At 40.5% G+C, this 24,437-nt stretch overlaps 1 protein-coding gene across 1 annotated transcript in view; it reads right to left on the reverse strand.

Annotated features, from left to right (window-relative positions):
• COL4A3 (collagen type IV alpha 3 chain) overlaps positions 1–24,437 on the reverse strand; it is a 92,554-nt gene that overhangs the window by 62,249 nt on the left and 5,868 nt on the right. The window contains exons 2-8 of the mRNA XM_083613677.1: positions 8,197–8,253; positions 5,921–6,010; positions 4,168–4,212; positions 2,709–2,753; positions 2,413–2,475; positions 2,166–2,219; positions 1,431–1,457 (exon numbers count right to left, since the gene is read on the reverse strand). Coding sequence (XP_083469803.1) covers positions 1,431–1,457; positions 2,166–2,219; positions 2,413–2,475; positions 2,709–2,753; positions 4,168–4,212; positions 5,921–6,010; positions 8,197–8,253 — 381 coding nt within the window. The remainder of the gene's footprint in view (positions 1–1,430; positions 1,458–2,165; positions 2,220–2,412; positions 2,476–2,708; positions 2,754–4,167; positions 4,213–5,920; positions 6,011–8,196; positions 8,254–24,437) is intronic.

Below are 24,437 nucleotides of genomic sequence, written 5' to 3' on the forward strand. Positions count from 1 at the left end.
GAGGTAAAATGAGTTAGTCCGTTTTATTTAATGTTATTCTCCCCGCCCCCCGCTTTTTCTTGACGGGTGGAACAATAAACCAGGCTGTCGGGGTTGAAGGGGGTGGGCTGCCAGACAGCATCAAAATAAGTGTAGCAAATGGAATATATTTTGATATGATGTTTTAATAATGGCAAGAAGATTCAAGAAAATGCCTTACAGTACAAAATTGGGGATGAGAGGATTTGTCCCATTTCCCTTTTCAAGACTTTATTATAAAGTTAAAATAAAAATCTAGTAAGAAATTTGACATTTCAAATGACAAACAAACACTAGGGTTCACAGCCATCATCTCATAAAATAAAGTACATTCTCAAGAGACTACAAAATGAATTAGATGTTGTAACAAAAACCGATCTGATACAGGGAGAATACAACTCAAATGTTATCGATACCAAAGAAAGCCCCATTTCATTGGGATTTCCCATCCCCATGGTTAACCTGTCATATAACTAACAGATTACTGCCAAATCCATAGGCAGAATCCATAGGTTTAGCTGAACCCCAAGATACACATTAATTTATGGGTCAATTTCTCAGAATGAGAATAAACATTATTTTTGGAACCAGATATTTAAAGAAACACCTGAGGATGCCTTGTAGCTCTGTGATACAGTCAAATGAACAGTTACTAATAGAAAAATTATAAATGGTTTACACATTGTCCATATTCAACACGTCACAAACTTTCTTCCATTTTTTTCATTGTTCCTCTGGCTTCCAAAACACTGGAATTCTGATTTAACCCAGATAATTTCTATCATTAATTATAGACTTGGAGCTTGCATTGTTGCTGCAATTTTAAGTTCCTTCAGCTAGCTTTACAAACTTTCCCCCCATCTGCTTTACTGATGTGCATTTATAAAACTCTTGGAAAAAAGCAATATTGATGTGATCATATGAATGACTGCACAAAATTCTTCCTATATTCTGCTTTACTGATGAGCACATGCACTCCTGCACATTGGTAAAATACCCCACATAAGCAATATTGCTACAATTATATCAAGTTTTGTTTTTTTTATCATATCAAGTTGAATTTTCTCAAGTGTTTATATCAATGCACATAAAAACATGTAAACATTGGCAAAACACTGCATATAGCTACTGCTACAATTATATAAAGATTGATAAAACATTGCAAAAAACGTACACAGTGACAAAACGGAGCTAGGAAGACATGAATGAACGAAAGGAAGTGGAAGTTGTAAATTAACTGCACATTGCTCTGTACAAATTTTGGAAGAGTTCTTAATGCTTCAGTTCTGCTTTAGAAAAAAGACAAGTAATTTAGAACTGAAATATTCCTATAGTGAACAAATGAGCAGAACTGCATTTCCTGTGTCACAGAACTATTTTTATTCTGACTTGCTTTTTACAAATTAACTTACTTTTTCTCCTTTGATTCCTTTAGGACCCTAGGTAGAGGAAAGGGAGAGATAGACACACATCACATTATAAATGCTTCAGATCTCATATTAGAAACTTATGCAGATAAATTCTGCAATGGAGCCATACAAATCAAGTAATGTATTTAACTGCTGTGAAATATAGGTGGAAATAGCAGGATCACAGAAAAAGGAAAGATACGAGCCAAACTTGCCGATTTTACCATTGGAAATTATCAAACATAATAAACTTATGATTTTTCCCTAAACTATGTTTTTAATAGAGTGTTTTCTCTTATTGTCACTTGAATATAGAATGAAATGATATTGAAACATTGAAATATTGAAATCAAAAGAACTTGCAAATTGGGCTGTTTACAATTTGGAAACTGATGCCCAAACTAAGTTAAGAATAATAATAGAAGATACCTAAAAGTATCTGATTGGCTTGTTTAGTATCAATAATGACTTTCCAGATGACCATCAGAGTAAAACAGCAGGATATCGTGTGGCTTTAATGATAAAAGGTAACCCCCCATCTATTCAGTGGCCCAAGCTTGGGACACAAGTACTTGCTGTGTGAGTTTGTCCTTTACTACAATCTTTCATTTGATAGTTTGCAACACATTTCCGAGCCTCTCTCCTCAGGATTTTCCCAGTTAGTATGTGGTGCTTTGAACCCCTGGAATGAGAAAGCTCTACATAAGGCACATTTGACTATCATAAACTGAAACTTACTGGTAATCCTGGGAGCCCTCCTTGCCCTGGGAATCCTGGGAATCCCTGCTCGCCCTGGAAAATAGAGAGACAGTGAGCGAGAAGCTGAGGAAGGAGAAAGCATGGGTCCCAAGAAATGTGCTCTCTAACTACACATGCACACACCTCCCCCAGGCTCCTTATCCTAGGGATAAAGTGTCACAGTGTGATGCTTTACCAACTCTTCCTCTTACAGGTGGTCCACTATTGGTTCTTGCTTCGTTCTTACCTTTGTCCCATTGCAACCTGGTATACCTGGACGTCCTGGAGCACCTGCATTTCCTGCTTCACCCTAAAAGTAGTTAGAACATTGCCAAGGTAGCTATTAGTGCAAACTTACTCGTTATAATTTTCGACTGTATGGGCGGCTGGTTTATTACAACTGAATACCATTGTGCCTCAGTAATAGCGTACTTACACTAATAAACCGTTAAGATGATTATTGCCTCCATTATCTTAAAGGTTTATTAGCATCAGTAACGTCAATATACTTGAAGCTGCTCAATTAAGTTTTGTTGTACTTACAGGAAGGCCTGGGGGACCTGAATAGCCAGGGACTCCTGGCAAACCCTGATGATAAGAAGAAACACAGAAAGAAATCAGTCAGTAGGCTGTTTTTTTAATAAAACAAGCCTATTATTATCTAAAGTTGTGGAGTTGTAATTGTTCAAGGGTCCAAAAGAACGGACTGTGCTAAGGCTAGGATAAGTACCATTACACAAGTAAGCCTTAATTCACCTAGCAGACCAAAACAATCCCAGGACAGCAAATGTATTGATCTCTCCTTGTGCTTAGTTTCAATGAACTTGCTTAACAAATGGCATTCATGACATTGTTTATGCCATATTATTATTTGCATCACCGGAATGCTGTAGGATCCGTCATTGAGCCAAGCATGAGGAAATTCATTTATAAAAGCCTTTTTTATTATTAAAAAAAAAAAGATTATCCTGCATCTGAACTTTGAGTCACTGGTAGTGCACTGGCTATTTAAAACTATGGTATATATGAAGAGTATGGGACACTGGACATTGCTTTCATGATTTAAGAAATAAATAAACCTAGAGATGGGTGGTGTGGCTTTTAAGGAGTAGGATTTCCATCTCAGAAATAATTGTACATGCTTCTTTTTAGTAAGTTGTTTATTTCACGTGCAGTTGCTATTTGGAAAGTACCCACTATTAGTAAATACTGTGTTTGTCGACACTGTATGTAGTTTTAAAAAGCTGTTGAATACGTTGATTCAGGATTAAGTATTTCTGTTAGGGAAACAGCCGTTTACCATAATATTCACATGTGCAATCCTACATTCAGCGTATGTTACCATACAAAAGTATACTATTGCATAAAACAAAGAAATGCATATGTTTTGAAAAGTGTGCAAGCACGTAGAAACATGATTACTTCTTCCAACTCTCCACACTATAATACAGTTGTGAAGTGCGGACAATTTTCTCAGAACTCTCTCTCTCTCTTTCCTCTGTGTGTGCATGGGAGAGAGAGAGAGAGAAAGAATGAATATGTATGAGTGAGGCGGGGCATTGTTTAACACATTTCCTGCACAACATCTTCCTGATTAAAACTGCCCCCCCCCAAACTCTTTGCTGTTTGCCCTGCAGTGGCAGAGGAAATACAAGCACCTCTGCTTGCTTTCCTGGGGGCAAAGTAGCTTGGAAAAAAATGGCACAGTGGAAATGTTTATTTATGTGTTACATTGATACCCCACCCTCTAAGGAGTTTAAGGTTGCACACATGGTTCTTTCTCTCCCCATGTTATCCTCACAACAACCCCGTGTGACAGCCTAACCACCAACCCAATCCCAGCACCGCCTCCCAAAAAATTGGCAGTCCCCTGCAGCTGCATTTCACTTATCAAAAAGCACATCATAGCACCACTGAGATCACGTCCATCATTTTTAGAAAATTGAGAATTGTTGCTGTTCTGAACACTGCAAGTTAATATATTACTGAACAAAATACAAACCCTTGAACCTTTAGGCCCAACAAAGCCCGCTGGCCCTGGAAAACCCTAGGAAGCAAAGGAAACAATAGTTAATTATACTGGAATTCCTGTCTTTTTGTAGAAGGTCCAAAGACACAATCTGTTCTTCTGGTGTTTGATATCTGTTATACTCTAATGATCAAAAGAATTCAAGTAACAGGCAAAAACCAATCCAACTTTAGTGACTGCTACTTCGCACGCCCCACAATGAATATTCTCTTTTAAGGGGAAAAAATAACTTTAGCAAAAATACAGCAAAAATAATAATAACAACAGCAATAGAATTGGAAGCACAAAATATTTTTCTGTAAAGGTCTAAAAGAATTATTTCTTACCTATCTCTCGGGGCAAATACATAGCAATAAAAGACGGAACAGCAATATAACAGAATTTTCATTACATAGGATGTGCTGGTTCTGTCTCTTTTTTCTTTTATATAGAATTTTATTAGAGGTTTTTAACATACAGTATCAAGCAATAAAATCCAAACTCTTTTATAGAAGGTTAATAAAAGGCAATATATCAAAAGAAAAGAATAGCATAGAAAAAGAAAATATAAAATACAATATTCATGATCCTCATAAAACACCATATATATATATATATATATATATATATATATATATATATATATCTCACACACACATATATACACACCCCATCATCATTTTATCTCAATTTTGAAAATGGCTAGTTCTCTTTTTTTCAATCAGGAGGCTTTAAAATGGGTTCAGTCATTAACTGTACACAATGCACAAGAACAGAATGAACATAGATGTTTATGTGAAAAGCAGGTTTTCCGATCATGAGCAGAGGTACATGGATATATTTTGCATATCCACAGAAATTATGCAGCCTAGTGAATGCCCATAGACTGGGTATGTGTTGAGGCTTCCTGCTTTGTTCCCAGCAATGCCCGCCACATAGTCATCAAGCCCTTTAAAATCTCACTAGTCAATGGGAAAGTGTACTATGTTGCTAAAACTCTCATGCTGAAATCAACGGGATTTCAAAATGCTTAACCTTCACTGGAGTGTGCTGAAATATACCAGTGTACAGGGCAATCCCAAACACGTCTACTGAGAAATAGGTCATATGGAATACAGTGGCGCTTTCTCTAAGTGAGTTTAGGATTGCCAACTAAGGGAGCAATCCTATACACAAGAAGTTGCTGTAAGGCCGGCTGGTGTAAATTAAGTCAGGATAAAGTGCTCCAGATCTAAACTCAATCTGGGAGCAGGTCTTCTGTTGCCTGAGCCAGCCTAAGCCTGATAGAAGGAAAATTAGGCTTTAAAAATAGTACTTGAGTTACATCTCTCTTTTCGCCAGGTAAACTCTCTCCCCATTTTACCCCTGCTCATCCCAGCAGATCTTGCTGTAGAATTGCTCCCTTATTTAACTTCTGTTTCACAGCTGAAGTAGCATCTTTATTGTTATAATTAGGCAGCATTTAAAGAACTAGAGAATGGATGAAATAATGCAATGAAAGCATATTGGACTTTCGCAGCTTGCTGCCGCAGCTTATGATCAGACAAATCAAATTTACTTAAATACTTTTGGAGTTTGATTTAAGGCCCACACCTAGTTTCTCAAAGGGCACAGTGTCAGTCAGAGAGGGGGACTAAACCGTAAGCTCACGGGTGTCATTTACTTTTTTGGTAATGTTCTCTCTTTCACACTTGCCATCTGCAGACACTGCAGCACCCATAAATATGCATCAGGGATCACAACATACCTTCGGTCCTTGTGGCCCAGGAGGACCCTCTGGACCAGGGAAACCCATCTGACCAGGTGGACCAGGAAAACCAGGAAAGCCCTTTTCACCCTGCAATACACAATCTGTGTAAAGACTTTGCTTGCACCGTTGTCATTTCTTCTGCAAATTTATTACAGATCTTCACATAACATTCTGGATTTTTTATTTTTTATTTTTTAAACCATCCAAGCACACGCCTACCCATCAGTTTAGACTCACAGACACTAAGAACATTCAGGCATCAACATCCCACTTTATGTTTGATGTTGCACTTGAGAACTAAGCTGAGGAAGCTGGGAAAGCAGCGATCCATAAGAATTTCTCAAACAGCAGAAGCGTTACATTTATATATTGTACTTAAATGTTTAAAAACTTTTTTCTGCAAGGTGTAATAATGATTGAAATTGAATTTTGAGATTGAATTGAAATTGAAATGGAAATACTTTACTGTCACTTGTACAACTGGTATACAGTGAGATTACACAACACCCCCCCACTTAGCTCTCTTAGTCTTAATTCCCCTCGTTTACTGACGCACACCCACCAAACCCGAAAGTCAGTTGCCCTGTTGTTATCTTTTCATTCAGCAGCCTAGCAGCCCACAGATAGAAGCTGTTTTTTACCCTGTTGGTGCGACTAATCATGCTTCTATATCTTCTGCCTGAGGGCAGGAGATCAAGAAAGTGCTGGCCAGGGTGTGAATCATCCCTGAGAATTTTCCTCACTTTTCTGAGGCAACGTTCTTCCATTATGTCATCCAGCGGATTCACGGGACAGCCCATAATATCTTGTGCTGTATTCACCACCCTCTGTAGGCACTTCCTATCAGATGATGTCAAACCAGCGTACCACACTATTATGATAACTAGCATAATAGTATAGGCTACAGTGATGGTATAAACAAAAATTGATTAGTTATATCAGGGTCCATAAAATAATAGGCTGCACTCAATGGTACTGTTCTGCTTGCCCAGCAGACCTCCACTTGTACAATGGAGCTTCCCTTTCCTCTCCTTTGCAGCTGCTCGCACCCACCATGCACCCTCGACATTAATTTCGGAGGTGCATGGAGAGAGGAGAGGAATGGAAAGTTGTGTGTCATGAATGGAACACAATTCATGAAGTATCAGATGCTACCCAATGTCTTTATCCATAAAAACGTAAGAAGAACCTGCTAAATCAGGCTAGTAGTCCATTTCATCCAGCATCTTGTGCTCGCAGTGGCCAACAAGATGCTGGTGGGAAGCTTGTAAGCAGGACCTGAGCGCAACAGCACTCTCTCCTGTCCCGTGGTTTCCAGAACTGGTATTCAGAGGTATGCTGCCTCCATGAATTTGTCTAACCGTCTTTTAAAGCCATCCAAGTTGGGGGCCATTGCTGCCCCTTTGGAGAGAGAATGCCAGAGTTTAACTACACACTGTGCGAAGAAGAATTTTCTTGCTCCTGGTCAATCGCTGCCAATTCAGACCCCATGACTGAATATGTAAAATTATGATTTATTTATTTTTTGGCCCAATGCACATCCCTTTAAACTTGTTTACACTGAATTGCATTTGACATTTTAATGCCCATTCACTCAGCTTGGAAAGATCATTTTGAAGCTATCCGCAATCCCTTTTTTAAACCACCCTCAGTATCATCAGAAAACTTGTCTACCTCACTGCTCACCCCTATCTCTAGTCATTTATGAACAAGTTAAAAAGCAAAATGAAACACTAAGTGAATATTGCTTAGTCCTACTATTCGTCCAACTAAGCCCCTAATCTTGTTAGCCCATAAATATAGTTGCCAGTTCATTTTTATTTTCTCTCATATCATGCTATTCTAACATGTGCCGCTGGAGGGGGCACACTACTGTTTTGTGCACACAGAATCTTCTCAGCTTTCTTTATGGTTATAAGTGAGCTGATTTGTCAGGAATACTACAGATCTGAATGCACAAATCAGAGTTTCGAACTCTTTCTGCAATACGTTTCTGAAATGATGCCCAAACTGTTACACTGTTTTTAGTACAAGGTACAGCATATAATCTCAAAATGTTCTATCACGTCCTAGTTATTGAGATATCAAAACGTTGCTGCCCCCACCAGTTAATTTAGTTCGCCATGGGGATAATAATACTGGCTTACCTTACAGGTTTGCTCTGAGGATTACAATCATATAATGTATGAGAAGCATTTGAACTCTCAAAAGTATTCTGCAAATATTAATTATTATGTACTTTTTTTAAAAAAAGTAAATATGCAACCTCTTACCTTACTGCCTTTGATCGCATCACAAGAACAGTGGCTTTTACCATTGCAGACACAATTCTGAAAAAATGTAATAGGATCTTTACAATAAATCCATAGTTTATGGGTTCATTCTTTTCTTTTTTGAAATTGCAATGCATTATCTTTAAATGAAAAACCTGGTCTGTTTTTACTTTCCCCACACATCTTTGTGTAAGAGCATTCTGATGTGTAAGGATAAATGGCTGGGTGCATAAATAAGTATTTAGCAAGCGTCAAAAACTCAGTTTATGTATGCCTTATTTCATAGGGGAAGTGGTTGCAAAAGCTCTGCACCTCAACAGAAGGGGCTCCCCTCCAGGTTGTTGTAAGATGAATCTGAGCAAGCTACCAAGAAAGACTTATCTGAAGATCTCAGCAAACAGGCAAGTCTACATGGGAGAAGCCATTCCTTCAGATAGTGTAGTTTCACATTGTTCAGAGCATTAGAAGCCAGCAAAAGAACTTCAAACTTAGCTCAGTAGCAAATTGGCAGTCAGTGCAGTCCTTTTATAAGTGATGTCGCACAGCTCCACTCGGTAACCTAAACACTGCAGCTTCTGAATCAGCCTAAAGCCCCCCCCCCCCCAACGTGGAATTACAAATCTACCACTGGGGTTACAAATGCATGGATCACTGTGGAAAAGCTATTCCTGTCCAGGAATGGCTGGTCAAGGGCATTCCTGGTCACTGGTCATTTTGGTCTCCAGTGACAATGATGGATCAAGGAGCACCCCCAGGTGACGTACTTGCTGCTTCAGAACAGGCAAATTGCCCAGTTCCCAGGCATGAGAACCTAAAACTAAACATTTAGTATACTTGGGACTCCAATCTGTGAAAGAGACCACATGTTTCTAAACATACCGATTTGACCCAGGTGCCTGGGCAGATTGCATAAAATTACAGAAAAAAACTCAAAACTCAAAATCAAAGCTGATTACTTCTATTGCAGACATGACCATTATTATCTTCAGTCTTCCACGGTGATTTATTCAGTTACATGATGACCACAAATCAGAACAGAATATCGAGCAGTAATAAGAATGCATGAAAAACTATTTATATTTCATCTGTGCTGGTGAAATCTTATCACAAAAAGTGCGTGCATCAGCTTTGGGAAAGAGAGAGGAGACAGAAAGGGCAGCATGAGGCAGCAAGAGAAACAGACAGCCAAAGGCAATGTGTGTATATGCACACTCACAAAAACAAAAGAGAAGAGAAAGAAAGAAGTGCAATGCATGCAATACAGGAGAGAAAGTGATACAGGAGAAAGAAGTGCAATAGCAAAAGCAGGCTTTGTGGGGGAGAGGACGAGAGGAGGCAAGGGAAAGGAAGAGATTCTTCCACAGTCGACTGATTAGGCAATGGGGGTGGCAGGGAAGGGTGGAATTTATCAGCCAAAACTTTGCCTTCATAAGGCCTCTGCTCTTATGAACCATACTGGATTGCTGGAACATAGCTTGGGATTTTCATTGGATACACCCTGGGTGGCTTGCAACATTCCTTCCTTTCATCTAATGGTTACTTCACACGGCAAACATTGTGCCTTCTGGATTGGAAATACTGTACAATTATGCGATGAATCTATGTAAAATACAGAAAACCCAGGTCACATCTGCACCACACATTTAAAGCACTCCCAGAGCTAAAATTCCCAGTACCCTGAACAAAACTACACTTCACAGATATATTTTTTTTCGGGGGAGGGGGAGCCATTTTCTTTAAATGCAAACTGAATGTGCTTTATGGTGTGAACATGACCTCAGAGAATATGAGGTGGGTTTTCCCCAGTGATGTGTTCCTATCCAATGACTGACCCAGAAGTCACTTGACGCCTGCAGATGACTTGAAAACAGTGCTTGATATCTGAAGTATTTTTTATCCAGACTTGAATTCCTAACAGAAAGGTAATCAGTGTGGTGTCTCCTTGGTATTTGGGACTACCAACTTCCATCAACCACAGCCAGCATGGTCAATTGACAGGGGCAATGGGAGTTGTATTCCACAACAGCTGAAGTGAATCCCGTTGGCTACTCTATGCTAGACTTTTGATGGCATGTTCTCCATTTTACTCACAACATCCAGAAAAATTAACCTCCTGGTACCAATGTTTAGAATACTGATACATGCACATTTAATTTATGTTGCACAATCAGAATAGTTTGTTCTGTGACTAGTGATTAAGGAGTTTTGAGTATATTATAAAGTATTATGCTAATACTACTCTGCATTATGCTAATGCATTATGCTAAAGCTATGGTTTTCCCAGTAGTGATGTATGGAAGTGAGAGCTGGACCATAAAGAAGGCTGATCGCCGAAGAATTGATGCTTTTGAATTATGGTGTTGGAGGAGACTCTTGAGAGTCCCATGGACTGCAAGAAGATCAAACCTCTCCATTCTTAAGGAAATCAGCCCTGAGTGCTCACTGCAAGGAGAGATCATGAAGCTGAGGCTCCAATACTTTTGGCCACCTCATGAGAAGAGAAGACTCCCTGGAAAAGACCCTGATGTTGGGAAAGATGGAGGGCACAAGGAGAAGGGGACGGCAGAGGACGAGATGATTGGACAGTGTTCTCGAAGCTACCAGCATGAGTTTGACCAAACTGCGGGAGGCAGTGGAAGATAGGAGTGCCTGGTGTGCTCTCGTCCATTGGGTCATGAAGAGTCGGACACGACTAAACAACAACAACAACAATGCTACTATTGTTAAATGGTTTTATATATATATAATTGACTGATGTCCAGAAAAAAGTCAATGTGTCTCATATTTTTCAGACACATTGAGATATGTTTTGTGGATATGCATGCTCTGATTCTGCACTAAAGCATTATATTAAGTGCACCATGATCACAAATGTTTATTCAAACTGGATAGCTCTGGATTATTATTTTTTCTCACACTTCTCGGCATAGTCCAACCTTTGATAACTACACATTTGACCCAAAAACTCTAAGTTGCATAGATTATACCAAGAATTAGCCAGCATGCCTTTTGAGTTTTATGAAACTGGAACTTCAAAATGCAGGATAATAGTTGGTAGAGGTTGCTGGGAAACTCATATGTTTGGACATGGGGAGAAAACAACAACAAAAATAAAGAAAAAACCAGCCATCACAACCATTTATTGAGGATGGTGGTATTTTGAATGCAGTACAGTCTATTCTTGGGGGTGGGGGAATAGTTTCAACTTTGTGGTATTCTGCTATCATGCCACCAGACATGACACCTTCATTTCTTCCATATTTTGAATAATTTAAACAGTGCTGCTCATTCAGAGATTAAACTGTACAATACACAAGAATGTTCCCATGAATAATCTCTCTTTCTATCAATTTGCTGTGTACACAGAACAGCAATACAAAATTTGCATGATAAGCCTTGGCAGCAACCAATATAAGGATGGCATTTGACTAAGAAGGATTTCCACTTGTGTAACATAACATCTCCCCCCCCCCACCTTTCCCTGAATGCTCCCCAAATCTCCTCCATAGTGAGTTTGTCCTGATCCTCCTCTCCAAGAATGGCAAGTGTGCTTTCTTGCATGTAAAGAAGCAAAGTCTTATTTCAGCAAACAGATAGTGTAAACTCAGCAACAAGAGCAGGAATTGGTCCAGACACCTTTAAGAGCCAGAGATGCAGCAAATTATCAAACCAACTTAGGAGAGGAGCTTTAATGTTCCCTAAATGCAATTCAGGGACAAAGCCATGGTTAAGGATTTCAGGATTAGGAGCAGTGAGCTGAGACTGCACAGGAGTGTAAAGTTATTTAAACTGTCAGCCCTGTCTACCCACCACACTTTTAAATAGAGACATGCCTGTCCCAGCAGTAACTCTTAGCCTTGAGCTGGGTGCTCCTTCTTGAGTGCTGGATCTGCTCCTGCCTCCTGATGCCCTTCAACTGCCTTGGAGACAACACCAAAGAATTGCCGTGAAAATCCCTGAAACGAGAAGTACTTGACTATAGAGTTAGATTAAATAACAAAAATCAAAAAGTTCAAGGAAAAATTAAGCTAGAATTAAACAAAGACTTAACGAGATGCCGGCTACAAAACTCATTTCACTGAACTACGGTAATCAGTTTCCTCAGAAGGAAATAAATAAATTATAAACCTTAAATGATTTTAAGTGATATCAAACAAACTCAAGCGCAGGGCTGAAACGCTTCCCTGAGTTTACAAAAAAGGTATGAAAACCTCAACGACAAGTTTTAAACATAGCCTTATTTAAGAGAACATTATAAGATACCAAACAAACTCAAGAGCAGGGCTGAAATGCTTCCCTGAGTTTACAAAAAAGGTATGAAAACCTCAATGCTTTTGAGTTTGCTTGAAATCATTTAAAATTGTTTAAGGTTTATAATGTTCTCTTAAATAGGACTATGTTTAAAACTTTTTCATTGAGGTTTTCATACCTTTTTTTGAAACTCAGGGAAGCGTTTCAGCCCTGCTCTTGAGTTTGTTTGATATCACTTAAAATCATTTAAGGTTTATAATTTCTTTATTTCCTTCTGAGGAAACTGATTAGTTCAGTGAAATGAGTTTTGTAGCCGGCATCTCGTTAAGTCTTTGTTTAATTCTAGGTTAATTTTTCCTTAAACTTTTTGATTTAACTCTATAGTCGATTACTTCTCGTTTCAGGGATTTTCACAGCAATTCTTTTGTTTTGTGTAATTTCTTGGTTCCATGACTGTCTTTTTTTCACTGGAGACAACACCAGGCTTTCCTCCTTCCCTGACAATTCGGTCTGTGCAGAGAAATGGCCTCCCCCAGCATTGCATGGCCCCGCCTGTCCTGTCCTTCCCCATCCAATGAAAAACTTGAAGTCACAATTCATTCTCCCAGAGGCTTTAATTTTCAGATTAGATTAGTACATAAAGCATGTTACAGGTTACAATAATCAGAAGGTTAAATACATGGCTAAGCATAAGCAGATGCAGGTGGTATTATGGTCTAAACCACTGAACCTACGGCTTGCCGATCAGAAGGTTGGTGTTTTGAATCCCCGTGACAGGGTGAGCTCCCGTTGCTTGGACCCAGCTCCTGCCAACCTAGCAGTTCGAAAGCACATCAAAGTGCAAATAGATAAATAGGTACCGCTCCAGCAGGAAGGTAAATGGCGTTTCCGTGCGCTGCTCTGGTTTCACCAGAAGCGGCTTAGTCATGCTGGCCACATGACCCAGAAAAACTGTCTGTGGACAAACGTCGGCTCCCTCAGCCAGTAAAGCAAAATGAGCACCGCAACCCCAGAGTCATTCGTGACTGGACTTAACTGTCAGGGGTCCTTTACCTTTTTTTAAAGCATAAGCTAAGTTATCGATTGAACAAGTGATATACCCGCTGAACCTTCCTTTTAAAGAGTGGGGTGGGCACAGCTTTAGCGTTGAAGTAGCTAGGGTCCCAAGTCTGGACAAGCAAGCAGAAACTCCTTTGGGTGGGTTGGCCTTATGAGCCATGTTCAGGCTGACACTGGCATCTCTGTGTTTGTGATGAAGGAGACGGAGACATAGTCAGCTCAGCATCAGACCTACTGCTAGCCACCTCTCTAGAGGGAGTAGACTCCTGAGTGATAGGAGGCACCAAAGGTGGTTCCTCAGCAGGTGAAGGACTAGGCATCTCCAGAGGGAGGATGGAAGACTTCTCTATTAACCTACTTGGGCCCTTCCCAGGATCTGGCTGTCTGGCCCCCAAGTCACTGGGTCTCTCCTCAGGATCAGAAGCCTCTAGTCCTCTCCATCATTGTCCTTGGGTTGGCCATGACAACGTTGGGGGAATCCATACAACAGATTTAGGGAGTGTGTGCAAGGGCAGGAGAGGGGAAAATTTCTGTTGTGCAAGCATAAATCCTTGTACTGATGGAATGTGTTGTCTGGGTGCACCTTAAGTCTTTGTTACAAAACTAGTGTGGCTAAGATCCGAAGTGGCACCTCTGTTCACATAAGGTGTGCACCCCCCCTAACACTATATCTCACACCTTTGCCAGGGGTCCCCCAACACCATATCCAGGGAATGCAGGCAGTGGAAGGGGACAGTGTGAAAGGGAAATAACTATTCAAGCAAGAACACTTGCACTCCATTTTTTGATGTTCCATTTATTCTGATTCCGACGCAGACCAAGGGTACACTTGGGGCTGTATAGTGGAAAGGGAGAGAAATGGAGAGAACAAAAGGTGAGTCAGAGCACTTGATAGCGCTTTCCAAAAAACGATTCCAAAACAGAGGTGGCTTCATTCTTTCAACAGAAAACCAGACCTCCATTGAATGACTTTGTTTACTTTATAAAAGCCTATTATTACTGTCCGTGCCACTCTGCCTGCTTTGCCACTGTGCTGAATTAGAACTGTCAGTGAAAGGGCAAATGTTAGCTGACACAGCACAATGCTAGAAGGAGAGGAGGAAAACAGGGCAATGACAGTGTTTGATTTGTTTTAAATTAAAGAACGAAAGGGTTAGAGTGATGAGATGGGAAAGTGAAATAAGAATTGAATAACTGGGCATACATTGTAGTTGGACTAACAGTGGTTTAGGATCATTTCATGACCCAAGCAAGATGTGCAGTGAAAAGACTCTGGGCACTCCCTAGGAACTTGATGAGCCTTGTTGGGTTTTCTAATTTTATTCTAACAAAATTTTGACAATCAACAATTCTAAGGATGCTTAGGGATAAAAAAGGCCAGAAAGAGTACTTGTTGAAAATACAGGGCACTCCTGTGATAATTTTTCACTGCTGTATGTTGTAAGAGTAGCAGTACAAAGAGCTTCTCTCTGTGAGTGAGTGTAATGATGATATAGATACCTCATGATTTTTTTGTTCCTATCTCTCTTTTTCTGCTCCTTTAGCTGTGACAGCTATGTTGGCTATGTGACACCCTCATGGCAACCATTTTGTGACTGGCACCAATGGCATTTTCTCAAAATTAAAAATGTGCCCACTGGGTGAGAAACCTGTTCTATGTCAAACTTAAACAAAGTATAATGCTTGCAGGGTGTACTATTATTAACCATGATAGTACATTCTACAACAGGTGTGCATAGATGGGGAGTCTCAAAAAAACAAGCAATTTCATTAAAAACCATTTCAGTGCCATGCACCACCTTGCTGCCACCTCTATCAAGAGTTCATACAAGAAATCCCCATGTTTAGTCTAAGAACACTGTTTGAAATTTCTTGTGAAAAGATGAAGATACTAGTTTCCAAACTAGGGACCATGAAAATGTAATGCCTCAGGTAATTGGATTTTAAGGGGCTTCATTCTTATTGAATTTTGCTGGTCCTTAGGTAAAATACATTGATATAATTTAATTGTTGTTTGTTTGATGAAACTTATTGATTGATAATATGTCTCAGGAGTATTTCCAACATTTAAGTGCAGGACGTGTTGTACCAAAACCTAAAATCTCCCAGAAAATATCAAATAAAATCAGACCATAGGATAACAAAAACTAGTGTTCTTAGCAGAGAGCACACTATGGTAGTGGTTGCCAAACTTGTTCCCACCCCTAGACAACTTGAAAATTGCTGAGGGTCTTAGTAGACTACTTAATGATTTTGCTGCCTGTGGTTTAGTAATTGTAACACACTGTCCTAGATGCCAAAGTCACCACTATGGACAAGCTGAACAAAGCTTTTGGACCACCGGTCTGCAAACCACACTTTGGAAACCCCTGTTCTGAAGTATGGATGAGGGTCTGACTCTCCACTTTCCTGGAGCTAATAAAAGTAAATGGAGAAATGCTAAGTGAGATGATCTTAATAAATGTGGAGGAGTTACATACGGAAGAAGGAACTCCCTGAAGTATACATAATCACCAGTGTAGGAACAGCTTGTACAAACAAAACAGCTGCACTATCAAAATTAAAGCAACAGGAAGGCATGTCAGGGCCTGGTCTCCTTTGGATATTTCATACCCCTCCCTGAACATTCAGCATTCATTAAAAAAAGAAGTTTTGAGCCTTTTTATATGTAGAAAGATAAAGAAACATATCCCAGCAAGCAGTATTTCACACAGTTCTTTACTAAAAGTTAAGCCAAGTAAATAACTTTAAGCAAAGTTACCTGGTTTTATATCCTGCAACAATCTCCACACCTTCCTTAGTATCCCGCCCTCCACACTTTGCGTTGATCATTTTGCTGCAATGGCAAAGTGGTGGCGGAACTCCTGCTTTCTGGTGCAATTTGTGTGGCTGAACGGGGGGTGGTTGCACAAATCCACCACCCTCCCTATTCTGCCACCACCTGAGGCAAAGGTCTCAGCCCTGCAGAGATCTGCATGAATAAAATCACCTTTGTCTACTGGCAAAAGGTCATAAGAGAAGGGCCTAGATAGGCTTCCTTGGTAAGGTAGGTTAGATCTTGACCTAACCTACTCCAAAAGGCTGTGAATATAAAAGAATGGACCATACATGACACCCTCAGATCCTTGGAGGATGTGTTGGATGAGAGAAAAACTATGTAATCTGAAAAGTTATGTATCTGTTCTTTATGTATGTTGATATTTATGCTCTTGATATCATTACCAAATTTTGCATTATGGCTCCTGAGATCAAGGACCAGGTACTTGTCTGTGTTTGGATACAACTGGATCAAGAAGGTGGAATGAACCTTTCAAAGCTTGACTGATTTTAACCACTGATCTCAAAACAGCATATAACATATATTTTTGTTTCTTAGAATTCTCTAGCAACACCAGGTGTGAGGCTGCTAGTAAGTTAATATGTAAAATTATATTAAACATCACATATATTTTAACTGTAGAAAGTAAAAGTCTTCAGACAGAAACGTGGCTGTTGAAACGGATAGTGTTCCAGCCTAAGGAATGTGTCTGTGTAGGAAACAAATATTTTCTGATGTACTTTTCATACCTTTTGCAGGTAGTAAACCCCACTCAGGGTAAGACGGTACTTGAGTCAGGCAGGCAGACAAAGCAAGCTATCTCAGCTATTTATGCCTACGTAGGCGGTTGGTATGTGGGCCACTGACCAAACTGTTATTTTCACAAATAAAGATTAAAGCACAATGCTGACTGCATTCCTAAAGAGATCAATGACTGAAATCTAAAAGGCTGAAATTACAAACAAATCCCTGTAACCAGGGCACAGGTCCATGGCACAAATTTACATAAAATGTTCATATGCTAATTTATATGTATGGATACAAATTTAGACCTCTGATGAAATTAAGATAGAAAATTAAGAAATTAAGTCTCTCCATCACTTCACAGCACACCCAGCCACCCTGTAAGCAACAGGATTTTTAAGGTGTGTGTTTTAAGGGTTGGGGGCAGCAGATCTGTGCTCCAGTGCAAAAGATCTGGACCACTTGCCACTTGGGCTCCCTCAATAACAACAACCCTAGTCTTGAGTGCCACTCAGGATTAAATTTAGGATTGCCTCCCCTGTTCTAAATGCAAAATTCTAAAACATTGTCTTTAAAACAGTTTGAATGTACATTTTCCCAGTCAATGAGAGAGTAACTGAAGTCAAGCTGGTAGAAAGGATTATTATGTTTGCAGCAACTGCGGCACACAGTGAGTCCACTAAACTGAATGTAATTGCCAAGTTATGTGTCTATCACGGCATTCAAGGGCAATGTTGTTATCACGGCCAGGCCTATCTCTTACTGGGAAACCTGATGCATTCCAGTTTTCACACAAGGAAGAAAAGAGTGCAAAGAGTGTTCAGTAAATACTGGGCTCTCTAGCCACTAGACTCCACCTGCCTACTGTTCCTTTAAATACTTAACACTTCCCAGTCTTGTATTGTAGACTGAAATTCACCCAAGTGGAAGAGACAAAATGAATTCAAATTATAAGAACAAGCCTAAGTAAGTGGAGAATTTTGCTTAAGCAGCAGTTTACAGAAGGAGGGACCTGACTACAAATGCAAGGAACTGGTGAGTCAGGTCCGTAATTCTAGAATACTGCTAGCAAAGCAAAATGCCAATATACTAAAATTGTTTCATGCATTGTGAGCATCAAACATGAATTCACTAGAGCTTTATATGTTTTCTTGGTGATTGCTAGAACCAGTATAATAAAATCCAATTATTAAGCCTTCAATAAGTATAGACAACATACAGCAAAATTATGAGATGATGAGATGCAAGAAAATATGTCAGTTCCCCAAATCTTAACATGCTGTGCAATCATTTGTGAACTGGATTTTCTTCTGGAAGGCAGCCAAACAGACACTGGAAGGTAACCAATGTCTCCAATGGATTCTAGCTATGAACACATATGCATTCAAAATGTGTGGAGCGTTGCCTACTTGATAAAAACCTAGCTCCTTCAGATAATCACAAATTTTGATTTCCAGTTAAGCAACATATCAGCTGTCTAATTTCAGGATTCATTGTTCTTCAATGTGATTTCTTCAGATTGTTTTTCAGTTCATTATTGAAATAATGTAATTTCCTGGAGAGTTGCAAATGGTGCACAAGGATCCAGCAATGGGCTATGGTGCACCAAATGCTGCTGGTGTGCAAGCTGGGATCCATTGAACTCAAGAGGCTTACTTCTGAGTAAACATGTACAGGATTGCACTGCTAATTTAGCATGGGGCGGGCAGGGTGAACACCGAATTAATTTCTAGGGGCCAGATTCAACACAAGGACTTCTGCTAGTATAGTGGGGCTTTCCATCTTCTCCTCCCCCTGTACCCCCCAAAACTGGCTTGGGAGAACCCAAGAACAGTGGGTGGGTGGATAATTCTGTCTGGCAATGTGAAATGCTTGTGTGGAAGGAATGATTGCCATAGCACCACACTGAATTCCTCCCAAGGTTAGAAATGGAATTAACAAATTGTTGGTGCAGAACACACACAAACGGTCGGTTGGCAAGACTGTTTACTAATTATTACTGAAAAAAGTTACACATTTAGCCGAGGATAGCCTGGTGAAAAAAAAGATAGCCTGGTGGAAAAGATCACAGGGCTTCTGCATCTTTAATAGTGGTAATAGAAAAGGGACTTCAAGAAGATAGCTACCCCTCCTGCCATCCCTTCTTGTATACAACTTTTAAGGTGCAAGGTTCCTGTGCTGTTTTACAGGAGTTATGTCCTCTTTTCCCATATGACTACCCTAAGAGCAGTGTTCCCCCCCCCCAGGGAATACTCAAGAGTAAGAAGTACCGGCACCTCTCCTTTTTTTGGTGTGACGCTTACTGTAATAACTTCAGGATGAGTTCCAGCTTCTATTTTTCTGGGGCGGGAGGGGCGGGGGGAGAAGCACTGCCTAAGAGTACACATATATTCTTATATTGCTGCTACACACCAGTCTCTTTGATGTGAATAGCAGCAATAGAAAACAAAACAAAACTGAAAGGTAAAATAGGTTTTGAAGGAGCATGTTATATCAAGTTTGTTAAAAGAATAATGGAGCGAGCAATCAAGAAAGTTTGTTTATAATGTTGAGAAGCTTCGCATTTGAGGGCCGTGAGTAATGTGGGGAGAGGGTATGAGTATATGGTACTTATATGCACTAGGCAGCTCTCTGTAGATGATGTATAGCCAAGACCATGTTGCGTAATCCTATGCATGTTTACTGAAAACTAAGGCTGCAATCTTAACCCCACTTAACGGGGAATAAGCTACATTGAATTCTATTGGGTGTACCTTTGATATCTTTGAAAGCAATTTCCCGTAATATGATGCAACTTTGTGTGTTAGTTTCACTAAAATACACTTTACCCTAGAACAGGCTTCCTCAACCTCGGCCCTCCAGATGTTTTTGGCCTACAACTCCCATGATCCCTAGCTAGCAGGACCAGTGGTCAGGGATGATGGGAATTGTAGTCTCAAAACATCTGGAGGGCCGAGGTTCATAGAATCATAGAATCATAGAATCATAGAGTTGGAAGAGACCACAAGGGCCATCGAGTCCAACCCCCTGCCAAGCAGGAAGCACCATCAGAGCACTCCTGACATATGGTTGTCAAGCCTCTGCTTAAAGACCTCCAAAGAAGGAGACTCCACCACACTCCTTGGCAGCAAATTCCACTGTCGAACAGCTCTTACTGTCAGGAAGTTCTTCCTAATGTTTAGGTGGAATCTTCTTTCTTGTAGTTTGGATCCATTGCTCCGTGTCCGCTTCTCTGGAGCAGCAGAAAACAACCTTTCTCCCTCCTCTATGTGACATCCTTTTATATATTTGAACATGGCTATCATATCACCCCTTAACCTCCTCTTCTCCAGGCTAAACATGCCCAGCTCCCTTAGCCGTTCCTCATAAGGCATCGTTTCTAGGCCTTTGACCATTTTGGTTGCCCTCCTCTGGACACGTTCCAGTTTGTCAGTGTCCTTCTTGAACTGTGGTGCCCAGAACTGGACACAGTACTCCAGGTGAGGTCTGACCAGAGCAGAATACAGTGGCACTATTACTTCCCTTGATCTAGTGGCTATACTCCTATTGATGCTATACTAGATGTTATACTCCTATTGATGCAGCCCAGAATTGCATTGGCTTTTTTAGCTGCCGCGTCACACTGTTGGCTCATGTCAAGTTTGTGGTCAACCAAGACTCCTAGATCCTTTTCACATGTACTGCTCTCAAGCCAGGTTGAGGAAGCCTGCCCTAGAATATGTATTTCTGTACACATCAACTACTTAGGCTGCAAATCTAAACACATTTACCTGGAAGAAAGCTCCACTGAACACAGTTACTTCTGAGTAAACATGCACAGAATCTCGCTTGTAGCTAGGCATTTAATTATATCACTTTTGATTTACTGTATGAATTGAATCTGAAGCCACAATGCCAAATGAAACAGCTTTGCAAACTCAAGAATAATTACTGGACGGTACTTGACCTCTGCATAATCTGGCTGGCAGATATAAATAGCATTTATTTGAATCACAGTCTATAAGAATAGTTATGATTACACTAATTGCAATGCAATCCATTCCTTTGATTATTCCCTTCCCCTCCTAAAAAAAAAAAGCCCTGTGAAGTATTTAACAGGCTCACAAAAGTTGCTATTTGGTGATGACACTCAAAAATAAACTGAAATAGGAAACATTAAAGTGGGATAAAATTAGCACAAGAAGAGTGCATAGAATAGGATAGTAATAAGATACTGTGAAAAGACTGCTGCAATCTGAAACTTTGACTGTGAACTAGAGCCAATATAACTTCTTGTTCCTGATTTCATTGACAATTGTGGGATTCTATTTTGTTTTCTTGACTGTAGGCACAATCAATGGGACCTGTTCTGGACTGGCACTTGATTAATAACATCCAGCCACAAAAATTTTTTTACATCACCTCGACCTTTGTTTTAAGAACAGATTTGTACCAGCTGACGCTGTATAAAAGGATTACTGATTTACTCATAGAATTTGGTCAAACTGTAAAAAGTGAGCAGTGGGCAGTAATGAGGCATGTACTGAGTCTTTTGTGTTACATAATCACCATGTCAACTAAGCATTACAGAAACCGCTATCATCACACTGCTCCAAATGCAGATTATGGTCTGGAGAAATGGCCGGAAGCAAAGGAGAAAAAACATCTGTTTGCTTAATCTGAGGGAACAGAGGATGTAATAAAGAGGAGAAGAGGAGAGCAGTAGAGGTAAAAGGTGAGGCAATGCTTAAGAAGGCAGGTACACATACAAGGGCAGCAATGAGAGTAGGTGAGATTGGTGACCAGAGAAGCCAATATAGGGTTTAGAAGGACTTTAAGTATAGGCAAGTGTGAAAAATACATTCAGAATGATTCAAACATTTGGAATTTTTATTTCACCTAGCATTATCATTATAAGAAAGTAGAGCTAATGGATTACTCTTGTACAGTTTTTTTTTAAACTGGGGAACAATGCCAGGGAAGGTGTGTGAACCATTACTTAAGTGCAAGACTAACATTTCTGTAAGCAGCCCTTCTAACTTTCAAGTATTATCTGGCCAGATAAAGCAGCATCATTTGCAGTGCTTCTAGAAGCTGATATTTGTTTTGTTTTTTTGCAAGAGAATGAATAGGGAGTTTAATCTTGTGAGCTTAATCTCGAACAGCCAAAGCTTTACTTTCCAGTAGCAGAGATCAATGATCATGCAGAAAGAAACTGTGGCCAGTGCCCATTCTCTAAACTGCAAATAGTAAACACACCAAAATTAGTACACCTTATAGCTGATGCAGATATTTGGGACATGGAGAAAGCACTACTTAATGTAAAAACTTCTTTGCTATTGAGAAATATGTGTAGCAAACTGCCTGGTGCATGTAATTTCCTACAGAATTGTAAATTGCAGGTGTTGAGGCTGTGATTTAGACTGGGAGTGGAGCAGGAGGCAAAGAGTTAAAGCCCTCTGACCCTCATGCCAAGCTAGCAATCTGAATCAGGGCCCCCACACCTGTAAATTGTTCTTGTTTTTAGAAATTGTGCAATTGGTAATTGTGCAATGGGCATCTTGTCTTGTCTGAGTCTTAGCTGTTGTTCCCGAGATGCCACAACCGCTACACTCCTTATCTATGCCTTCCCAGACATTTCCACTCATGCTATCGCTCTGATCTATTCTACAGGCCTTTTAAGTTCACTGTGTTGCCACAAGTATGTTTCTAGCTCTACCCCTTATACAATTCATGATCTGTTCACAACATCCTCTGCCATAAGGTGTAGTGATGAGGACTTGCTTTGATGGTTTTGGAAGTGTATTAAATAAACTCAGCAGCTTTTATTTGCTTCTTTGATTGATTGATCGTTTGAGTTATACACCACCCTTTATCATAAGAGCTCAGGGCAGTTCGCAGAATAAAATAAAGGATAAAAACTAGTAAATAAGTAAAACAAAATGGTAAAAAAGGTCCTCTGATGAATGCAGACTCTGAGACAGTTTATATGGGGAGAGGCGGTCATTCAGGTATTGCAGTCCTGAGCCATTTAAGGGTTTATACATCAAAACCAGCATTTTGAATTGGACCCGGAAACTAGCTGGCAGCCAGTGCTGTCAGGCCAGGATCGGTGAAATATGCTCTAACCATCTTGTCCCAGTGAGCAACATAGCCACTGAATTCTCCACCAGCTGAAGCTTCCAAACCATCTTCAAAGGCAGTCCTACGTATAACACATTGCAGTGTAACAACTAAACAGGAACATATAAGGCTGCCATCTGCACTTGACACCCTTGAGAAACCGCCTTGATCCAAATGCCAGGGCAACATGTCTTGCCTGCTCTGTGCTCCCATTATTATTATTTTACTACCCCTCCTTGTTATTATTTTTCTGGCCCAGCACTCTGAGCAGTGCCAGTCAGCTGGATCTAGCCATGCTTTTGATTTCCCTCATCTCAGCATTACTCTGGGGCACTGTGGGAAATTAAAGAGGAATGTATACACAGCTGCCCAGTGCGGCTTGGAGCCATTGCAACCAACGAAGTTCAAAAGGGCTGAATGACACAGGGCATCTTGCCTGGGGCCCTCTCAAGGCAGGAGCCAACCCTGCACCCAGATTCAGAGGTGGCAAGCTGCTGAGTGCCAGTTGCTGGGGAGACAAATGAGGGAGGGCCTCAGAGTTCCTCTGAGCATGTTCAGAGCGCACTACTCAAAGGCAGTATCTCAGTGGAAGCACCTGCCCTGAGATGAGACCCTATGGTAGAGGAGCCATAGTTCAGTGGTAGAGCACCAAACTTACTTACTTACATTTATATCTCAACGTCCCTCCAAGGAGATTAAGGTGGCCTATGTAGTTGCGCGTCGAGGTCCCCCAGGCCACCCCAATAACTCACACTTCACACATCAATTTTTGTTTAAGGTTTTTGGCATGAATTTGGCCACAACTTTATTTAAATACACACACGTGAGTGGTTGCTTAGGCATTGGTTACGACTATCTGTCTTTGCCCCAGAGACAGAACTGACTTCCGGATTCCAGCGGAAGCCAGTCAGGGGGACAGAACTGACTTCCGGATTCCAGCGGAAGCCAGTATGGGAAAACCATATGGGGAGAAATGGAGCTGAGCATCAGTCCCTCATCTCTCACCCACATGCCCCCTGGGGCTTGCACGGCCCAAGTCCGATGCCAGGGAATAGGACGAAAGGGATGGCAAGCCCCTGGATTCCTTTAACGGAATTCCCTTTCCGCACCACCATTGGAGGGGTAGGCACCTACCCCTCCACCAACCAATTTTAACCAATGCCTAACCGCCAACCTTACAAGTTGTGACGATTTGCTACACAGTAGGCAAAAACCAAATGGCAACAGCCAATCAGCCAAATGGACAAAATTCCTACCAGGCCCCTGC

The sequence above is a fragment of the Podarcis filfolensis genome (genome assembly GCF_964270895.1).
Source record: "Podarcis filfolensis genome assembly, chromosome: 5".
NCBI lineage: Eukaryota > Metazoa > Chordata > Lepidosauria > Squamata > Lacertidae > Podarcis > Podarcis filfolensis.